Here is a 9,956-nt window from a genome sequence, read left to right as displayed (position 1 = left end):
ACATTGTAAACCAACTATAGTCCCAAAATAAAATTTAAAAAATGTTTAAAGTGAATTACAAAAGAGTGGGGTGAGGGAGGGGAGGTTGAGGGGTGTGTGGTCAGCTTGTGGACATTCTTCCGATTGGTTGGTGGTGAGATAATTTGAGGTCAACATCATCAACCTTCTGGTTCCAGCTGGTCTGGGGTCTACGTGCTTCTGGGCAGCATGCAGTTCACTTCTTCCACCTGCTGGGGGCTTCAGTCTGCAAAACAGCTCCAAGGACGAGGCTCAGAACAGTATCTACAGCCCTTGAGGAAGAAGGAAAGGTCCTTGACTTTGTTTAATGGCTACACTAGTATTATTTGGTCGTTTTGGACTCTTTTCCTTTCTTTTTGCACTTTCTCCCTTCTCTGATTAAATTGTCCGTTTCGAACTCAGGGAAGGCTAGGAGGCTAAAATTTTCTAAAGACAAGAAGCAGGCAGAAGACATGGGGAGAATCCGTCCCAGGAAGGCCCCACAAGGTCCTGCTCACTTACAACATCAGATTCGATCTTGGCTGTTTACGCCGTTTTTGGACAACATACCAACACATCATAAGATGGGTCCCACCCGACTTTAGCACATTTAGACAAGGTGAGGTGGGGTGGGATTATGCAAATCCATATCCGAAGACTAGATAAAGCAATCAGGGTATTTCACAGTATACAAGAGAAATTTTCACAGGGACAGAATACCAACCTTCTAAGATTTGAAAGCCTCTTAACCAAGAGGGAGAGTGAACTTCTGTTCTGTTATACAAGGACCCAATCAGCGGTGATGGTTGAAAGTACAATGAATGCAAATCTGAACTCATTTGCCTCCTAACGATGGAAAGTCTACAGCAGAGGGACACAGGTCCTCAAGCAGCAGTGCTTTTCCCAGCAGTGCGGACCCTGAGGAGAGCCGGGCTGTGGCAGCTCTGGAGGACCTCAGACGCTCTTTGCATGGCCTCTGAGACCTAGAACATCTCAGAAAGTCCACGAGTGCAAACCAAAGAGACACTCAGTCCCTGCACCTTGGATGAACTGATCTGACTCTACGTATGCATTGCTTGGGCTAATTAGAAATATGTAAGTGATCCAAAGACAAAATAAAACTCTGGGCACATCCTGAACAACAGAGATACTTCTCATCAAAGTCCAAACAATAATTCAAAATCAAGATTCAGAGCCAAAATGTAGAAACAACCCAAGCGTTCATTGACAGATGAATGGATAAAGAAAATGTAGTGTGTATATTCATACAACAGATATTATTCATCCACAAACAGGAAGGAAAGTTTCTAATTGATAGAAAGGTCATTTCGGTATTTTTCAATGATTGTTTGACATTTCTTTGTATAAACAGTGAAACTTTTACAATTCCACTTGTAAGAGGAAAGGTTAGTGTTTCTTTGTAGAAACAGTTAAGTCTCAGCAGTAGAGGCATAAGCACACATGTGCACACAGAGTAAACAGAAATACCGCCCCGCTACCTCCCCCCAATCTGATCCCCCGATGAGCCCTGCTGAGTCTCCCTCCAAATATATGGAACCCGTTGGCTTTTCTCCATCTTCTCAGACATCGTCTTCCTGCACTACCACGCCAAATTCCTAACCATATCTGGGTCTCCCGACTTCCACTCTTGCTGAATCCCCACCCCATCCATTTCTACAGCAGCCAACATCAATTGTTTCCCTTTCAGTGCAAACTGGATCACGACACCTCTCATTCACTGCTTTCCCACTGCACTTGGCATACATCTGAACTTCTTCAGACCCAGGGTTTTATTTCCTTCTCACTCACTGTGTACTGTCCACACTGGCTTTGGGGTCTAGGAAGGAAATTTTGACACAGGCTACCACACGGATGACACGTGAAGACATTATGCTAAGTGGAAAGGCCAGATACAAATGGACAAATGTTACATGATTCCACTTCGGTGACATCCCCAGAGGGGTCAAATTCATGGAGACAGAAAGTGGAAGGGTGGGTGTCAGGGGCTGGAGGGATGGGGAGTCAGTGTTTACTGGGGACAGAGTTTCAGTTTGACAGCATGAAAACATTCTGGAGACGGACAGTCGGGATGGTTGCACAACAATGAGATTTCTTTATTTTTTTTCTTAAGAGTTTTGTTTTACTTATTTTTGGCCGCGTTGGGTCTTCTTTGCTGTGCGCAGGCTTTCTCTAGTTGCAGTGAGCGGAGGCTACTCTTCGCTGCGGTGCACGGGCTTCTCATTGCGGTGGCTTCTCTTTACGGTGGAACACGGGCTCTAGGCGCACGGGCTCAGTAGTTGTGGCTCGCGGGCTGAGGAGTTATGGCTTGCGGGCTCAGTACTGGTGGCGCACGGGCTACGGTGCTCCGCGGCATGTGGGATCTTCCCGGACCAGGGCTCGAACCCGTGTCCTCTGCATCGGCAGGCGGATTCTTGACCACTGTGCCACCAGGGTAACCCAACAATGTGAATTCTTCATGTCACTCAACTGTACCCTTAAAATGGGCAAATTTCATGTAATGCAAATTTTATCACAATAAAAAAAGAGAGAAGGGAGGAGGGAGGGAGGGAGGGAGGGAGGGAGGGAGGGAGGCAGGAAGGAAGGAAAAGCAAGACGCAGACCCCCCAGGCGAGGTGTGGAAGCATGAGTTGGGAAGTTCAGAAGAAGCTTCCAGTGACACTGCACGATCCCGAGTTGGCTATTTTCTTCTCTGCATCTCGTCTACCGTGTACTTCCTACCCTCATAGAAAAATAACCTGTCTTGAACTGGAGATTTTCCCATTTAGGCTTTTGTACATGTGACATTTTTATTCAGGTAGTGAAATCTCTGGGACAACAGTGATACTACATTCTCAAAATTTTGGTAAGTAGACAAGAACTTCTTAATTGGAATCGAGGGGCAGGCTTTGGACAATCCATGGACTTTGTGAAACCCAAAGGTGCCCTTTTTGTGTGTGCGTGTGTGTGTGTCTGTCTGTAGACACCCGTTGAAGGGTTCGTGAGCACGAGTAGTTCTGTATGATTTTAGCTTCTCAAAATACCTCTTGGACTCAAAGGTGCCTGAGGGTAGCGGACGTGTGCTCCCCCACTACAGAATTCTGAACACAGTGCCAGTAAACACTGAGCAGAAGAGCTTTGCAAAATTCCATGTTTTAACGTAACTTTTTAATCCAGTGAGTCAATGTACCTGGGATATCTTTTTACATACTTATCTCACTCTTATAAGGCTGAACCGTTGCTGCTTCCCCTAAGTCTCCTTGTCCCTCTCCCCACTCTCCCACCAGCCCGTGGAAAAGGAATGGGAGGGAGGGGGAGAGTCCAGCAGGGAGAGGACAGCGCACCTGCTGGGAAGCGGTAAAGCGGGGTCTGGACACCTTGAGGGGGGTTTTGGAGGACGGGCAGAGGTTGGGTCAGTGGCAGGAGATACCATTTATCCCGATCTCTGGGACAAGTGCACACATAGGTCTGACAGTTACTTGTGATTTCCTTCAAACTGCTTGCCAGGTTGGAATGACGGATGATGACATCAGAGGCTTCCGACCTTCCTGATTGGAAGGACCAGACTCCGTGGTGCTCGGCAACAGTAGTAGACAATAGCATCTCGCCAGAGCTTCTCTCCACTGCCAGTTGCCCCGCAGCTTGGAGAAGGGACGACCACTCGTGTTTAGCCCAAGTCCAGAACAAGAGTTGGGACAAAGCAGAGTCTAGGCTTCGAGGAAGGGAAGAGTTTGGGAGACATCATGGACAATCGTCCACCGAGTTCCCAGGCTGAGGACGAGACCTGCCAGCCCAGCTCCTCAGGGTACCCCCTGGAGGTGACTGTCTATGAAGAAAACCCAGGACCGTCAGGTGAAGGAGCTGGCACGAGAAGGAATTTCAAAGGCTTGACCGGTAAGGAGGAATGGGTACAGAGGTCGGGAAAGAGCCCCTGCGAAAGGTGCCTATGAAAGAAAGGAGACATTCGGAAAGCCAGGGATTGAGGGAGGAGAGCACAGGAGCTGGGGACACGGAACACATGGGGAGCAAGAAAGAGGGTTAGGAGACGAGATCTAAGGATGAGAGGAGGGAAGAGAGGAAACAAGGGGAGGGTTCTGTTTTGTTTTGTTTTGTTTTTCTGGTGGGAGAAATTATCTACCATGAGAAAGAGTTTCGAGGACAGGAAGCTGGCAAAATGACACAAGGAGTCAGGGGAGGGATCGGTAGATATGGACACAGAAAGATGGAAAGATGACTTGGGGCAAGGTCAGCGGTCTGTGAGACTGGAAAGCACGGGGGTGCTCCAGGGGGGAGGCAGAGTCGGGGTGGGGTTGGGTGGTCACCAGTGGCTGAATTCCCAAGACGAGAGCGTCATACTGTAGTCTCTTCTCCTTCGTCAGCCCCCTGGGCCGGTTGCACCTCCCCACCTCAGCGCCCTGGCGGTAAGAGGAAGAGGTCAGTGGCGTTCAGAGCGGAGGTGGAGGGCGACCCGGCCGCTGAGGCCCAGGACACCTGGGTCGTGGAGTGGCTGATTGGGCTCAAGATGAAGCTGAAGCGACAGCGGGTGTCTTCAGTGCTGCCTGAGCACCACGAGGTCTTCAACAGGATGCTCGGTAAGGACCCGCCCCCTCGCCCAGCACCCTCCAATGCTATACTTGAATAACAAAGAAACAAATCTTCCCATGACTACACTTTTCCAGTGGAAAACAATTCCCTGCTAGTTGGTGCGCTCTCCGTCCCTGGCGGACTGTCTACGGACAAAGGATACAGGGGACACGTAAATGATGCAGGATGAGGTTACATTTAGAAATGATACAGGGTTAGGTTTGTTGGGTTTCAACTGTACCCCTGAGACTCTAGCTCTTACTGGCCTTTTGAATCTTACTGGTGTGGGGCGGGCGGGGGCGGGGGGCTGACAGTCCATCTTCGCCCCAACGAGACTGTCAATTGAGAAACTGGCTGAGAGTAACTCGATGCCCTCTGCAGTGATACGTGAATGCACGATGAAGGGGCATCACTCCCTGTCACTCGGCCCCCTAGAAGGGGAGTCACCCCCTTTCCTCCCACAGTGAATGGTCTTCAATCCCCTCTTCCCGTCAGCTTCACCCTGGGCCACAACTTGGCATTTCCCCGGGGGTGGGGCGGTTCTCCCTCTTGGCTCTGCAATGCTCCCACGACAGCCCAGTTCCCACGGGCAACATCTGCCCTCTTTTCACAGAGGATCCCGTCGTTAAGAAATTCCTTGCCTGGGACAAAAGGCTGGAAGTATCTGACAAGGTAAACCACCCGCTGAGATGGATTCCAGCTCCAGCGCCTGTCCTGGGTGGGCGCACGGGGTGCTTTCTACACCCACGTTTCCACTCCCCTCCCAACCTGATGCCTTGTCCACACTTCCCTCCAGGGGCCTCGAGGTCCCCTCTGGGATCTGAGCCCCAGGTGAGCCCCTTTGATGGCTGCTGCCAAAGTCCCCTCTCCTCTCAGCTCCTGGGGACTCGCCTTGGCTCCGGTTCATCAAACACAATCCAGTGCCAGTGGCCCTAAGTCCACGCCCTCAAACCCACAGCCTCCCATCCTTGGAGCGTCGCCAACTCTGACCTTCTGTCCTCTCCCCTTCCCCAAATAATCAGGCTCACCCAACACGGGGGGTCTCCTCTCCAAGTGGCACCACCCATTCCTCGTCCCCTGCTCCCTTCTCCCTCCCACTCCTTCTCCTCTTCCAGGAGGTGACCTCTCTCCTACGCTTTTTTCCCTCTTTCCATCAGTATCTCCTGTCGATGGTGATAGCTTATTTTAGCCGGGCCGGGCTCTTCTCCTGGCAATTCCAGAGAATCCATTTCTTCATAGCTCTGTGAGTACCTTGCTCCATCCCCGCCATCAACATTCAACACCCTGGGAGGGCGGAGAGAGAGACGGGGGCGCTGACCTTTCATCTATTTTTTTAAACCCCTTTGTACTGTTTACTCTGGTGTGAAAATGACAGGATTACGGTACAGTGGTTTCTTTTCCAAACAAAGTTATGTTTTTTATACCATTCGTTGTCAAAACAAACTACCCTAATGTCAATTAAAACACTGAACGAAACAAAGCAAAACACAAAAGCTTCCTAAGAGGAGAGGAAGAAAGAACTGACACCATCCTGCCCCCGAGTAAACAGCCCTGAGACGTTTCCGGTTCCGATTTTCCAGTCTCGGGTCTTCCCACATCAGCACCAAGTGTGATTATCTTCCGTTTCTGCGTTCCCACGACACATGCCACAATCGGGGGGCCCTTATCACATAGCACGGCTCTGGTGTAAAACGCTCCCCACTGACGTTTCTTCCAAGTCTCCCAAGCCAGTCGGCTCTATTTGCTTGAATATCCTCCCAAAACACAGGTCTGACCGCTTCACACAATTTCATCGGCTAATGCCGTGCCAAATCAGGGCCAGGGTTCTGGGTTGGAATTCAACTCTCTCTGCAATCTCCATCACACTGTCCTGACACTTCATTCCTGTGTTCCACCGCTCCTTCCAAATACCCTGCCCTCTAAGTTTCTATTGGGCTTTCTGTCCAGGTATCTTTCCCACACATTTATCTGAAGAAAATGACCCTATCCTTAAAGTGGGTTCAAACACCAAAACCTTCACGATGCCTGATCTCCCTAACTTCTGCATCCCGAGGCACTTGAGTTAAAATCGTATTATAATGTGATGCTTTGCATTATAGTCATTTCTTATCTCCCCCCTTCCCCTTCCCCAGTCCCATAACACTGGACACAATGTGGAAGGCAGGTCTTGTCAAAATGTCAATGTATTCCCAAAACGCTCAGCACAATTCTTTTCATTTTGCAAATGTTCGTTATTGTGAGTCTTCGAGGTAATCAGTATTGCATTTGGCTCTGAGATTAAATGTTCATTCATTCATTCATTCATTCATTGATCTAATGAAAACTTATAAAGTACACCCTACATACCGCGGAATATGAGGTGATGGGAACAGAGATTCACAAAAGGCTGTTGAATTCATGCATCAATACGAACCAAGCCCTAAATGTGTCATTTGGTAGGAGAGGGATGAATGCAGAAACAGATCAGATCAGGTCCTGCCCTCAGGAACTGTCCATGTACCTACAACATAGGGAGAGAGGTGTGTGCACATAAAACAAGTTGAAGGGAACAGGGGGTTTGGATTTTGTCCTCATCCTCAAGGTGTGAGAGGCACCCTTCCGAAGGTCCTGCCTGGCAGTGCCTCCTTGAAGACTGGGCGGCTCTCGGTGACGGTGACGGTGACACTGGGCAGGGCTGGGTGGGTCGCGTGAGGATGTTCAGCCTGCCTCTTTCCTGGGAAGCTGATCTCAAGCGGAGGCCCTTCCTGTCCTGATGACAGTGACCTGATGTCTTTCCCCAGCTATGTGGCCAGCGACATGGAAGAGGACAACCAGGCCCCCAAACAGGCCATCTTTTCGTTCCTCTATGGAAAGAACCGCTCCCAGCGTCCTTTGTTCCACAAACTGCGTTCCCAGTTCATCCGTTCCATGGGCTGGAAGACGAGGGTCACTCGGGAAGAGTGCGAGCAGGTGGGTGGGCTGTGGCGGTCTCGGGGAGGGGGAGGGCCGGAGAGGAGGGGGGGATCACGGGGAACTCGGTTTGGGACTTGGGGATGGACGAGAAAGAACCGGAGGCCGGGCAACGGGAGGCAGCGGCATCCTCATTGCCAGGGGCTGTTTTTCTTTCCAGATCCAGGCTTTTGATCCAGAGCTCTGGGTGTGGGGAAGAGATCGCACCCTCTTGCCCCAGGGGCCCCAGGAGCACGCAGGCCTCAGGTCATCGGCCTGCGCAAAGGTAGGTCTGCATAGTACGCAAAGGTGAGGGCGGAATGACGTGTTGTCTACTGAGGAAATCGGAGGGATCCCACTGCTGGACCCACATCACCTCTCACGCTGTGAAGGGGGCCAGCCGGGCACACAGCCACACGCCGACTCAGCGCCCAGCCACGGACTGACAGCCACACACACACACCAGCACCGCGGGGCCCGTGGGCGCCAGACCTCGGGGAAACCAGTTTGTCCCAGACGCATGGGTCTCACTGAAGTCATTTCACCCAAAGCAACTGGGTCCAAATAACAGCTTTGACGAGATGGTGATTTTCTTCCATATACTGTGTTTCCAGTTTCTCTTTTTCATTCATTTTTGGCCTTACATCCCTCAGGGATATGGGTTCTAGCATTTAACTACAACAAAGTAAATGTCTACAAACAGATATTACATACAACAGGCCACACGTTCAATAAGAAAAGATGAATTAGGACTGGCTTTACTTTCATCCAAATTTACTTTCAAACTGCTTATGGCCAGATGACCTGGGACTCTTTATTTCCCCTGACTCACCACTTCTGGACCAATGATTCCTCTTGTGCAATTCACCTTTTCCCCCTCAAGTTGACGGTCAAGGGGGTTTATCACAACGAGTGAAGGTTAAGGAATGCCATCTTCAGCATGGCTTATTACAATTGACACATTAGAGTGCTAGATGTGGGCAGAGGACTGAGCAAACATTTGGCTTAAATCTTGCAAACTAGCTGTCTTAGTCCATTCGACCTGCCCTACCTACTACAGACCGCGTGGCTCATAAACAACACTCCACAGTCTCTTCTACAAGGCCAATAACCTCATTCATGAGGGCTCTACCCCATGACCTAATAACCTCCCAAAGACCCCACCTCCTAATACCAGCACCTTAGCGGTTAAGATTTTAAGATTTCAACATAAGAATTTTGGGGGGACACAAACATTCAGCCCGTAACACTAACCAAGTTGAGGACTGAGTATTATTTAAACATTAGGATCCAGGGACTTCCCTGGTGGCAGAGTGGTTAAGAATCCGCCTGCCAACGCAGGGCACACGGGTTCGAGCCCTGGTCCGGGAAGACCCCACATGCCGCGGAGCAACTAAGCCCGTGCGCCACAACTACTGCACCTGAGCTCTAGAGCCCACGAGCCACAACTACTGAGCCTGCATTCTAGAGCCCGCAAGTCACAACTACTCAGCCTGTGCGCCTAGAGCCCACGCTCCGCAACAAGAGAAGTCAACGTCATGAGAAGCAATGGAGAGTACTCCTCGCTCACCACAACTAGAGAGAGCCCACGCGCAGCAACCAAGACCCAATGCAGCCAAAAATAAAATAAAGGAAATAAGTAAATAAATGAAAAATTGATAATAAAATAGACATTAGGATGCAGGGTTAGCGTCAGGGTTAGGCATCCGGCATCAGGTCTCCTGGTCCACGATGCTGACTTGTCAGTCATGTCTATAGTGTGGTGCCAAGTTCAGAACTGAAGTGGTGCCAGAGGACCAAGGTGAGTTGAGACTAAAGCAGCATTTCTCCAAATGCCAGCTCCCTGCGCAGAATCACCTGGGGTCTTCGCTATAAAGCAGATTACTGGGCCTGACCTTAGCTGTATTCAGTAGTTTTTGGAGTCAGGGTCACCAGAGTCCAAGAATCACACTTGAAAACAATGAATGGCTCAGGACTGGGGTTCAGAATGGCGAATTTGAGATAAAACTGCAATCATAAAGGAGTCTCAGTTCTGCTTAGAATTGACTAAGCATGTGAAAACCTTTATAGCTGCACAGTTGCCACTTTGCAATCTGACATCCTCGCTCTTTCTCTTACATCCAGATCACAGAGCCCAGGAGAGATGAGGATGTTCAACACGAGGGCACTCCAGACAGTGATGACAGCTGTGAGGAAGGAAGGGAGAAAGCCTCTTGTGCAGATAATCGCGAACAACCCAGCACCTTCTAGAACGAGCTGAGAAGAGTGTTCATATCATACTCCTAGGAGCGGGGCATGCTTCTAGGAGTCTGTGGCAGGACAATAAGAAAACAGGGTTTTCTCAGATTCCATCCTTTTGGAAGTCACCACCCCAATTTTCAGATCATTTCATTCAAATCTCCCCTGAGGTCCCATTGGAGGTCCCAATTTTTATACACTTGTTTGCCCCA

At 49.9% G+C, this 9,956-nt stretch overlaps 1 protein-coding gene across 1 annotated transcript; it reads left to right on the top strand.

Moving 5' to 3' along the window:
• Positions 1–3,737: 3,737 nt before the first annotated feature.
• On the top strand, positions 3,738–9,756 carry LOC309972930 (speedy protein E4-like; the record flags this gene model as incomplete). The annotated part of the gene is made up of 7 exons (XM_082856827.1): positions 3,738–3,888; positions 4,374–4,586; positions 5,192–5,250; positions 5,736–5,821; positions 7,359–7,527; positions 7,688–7,792; positions 9,631–9,756. The coding sequence occupies 7 exons, from the start codon at positions 3,738–3,740 to the stop codon at positions 9,754–9,756; spliced, it is 909 nt and encodes a 302-aa protein (XP_082712953.1).
• Positions 9,757–9,956: the final 200 nt, after the last annotated feature.

The sequence above is a fragment of the Leucopleurus acutus genome (assembly GCF_964270905.1).
Source record: "Leucopleurus acutus genome assembly, chromosome: 16".
Classification (NCBI taxonomy): Eukaryota; Metazoa; Chordata; class Mammalia; order Artiodactyla; family Delphinidae; genus Leucopleurus; species Leucopleurus acutus.
The sequence above is the reverse complement of the archived record's forward strand: the minus strand, read 5'-3'. Positions and strand labels throughout refer to the sequence as shown.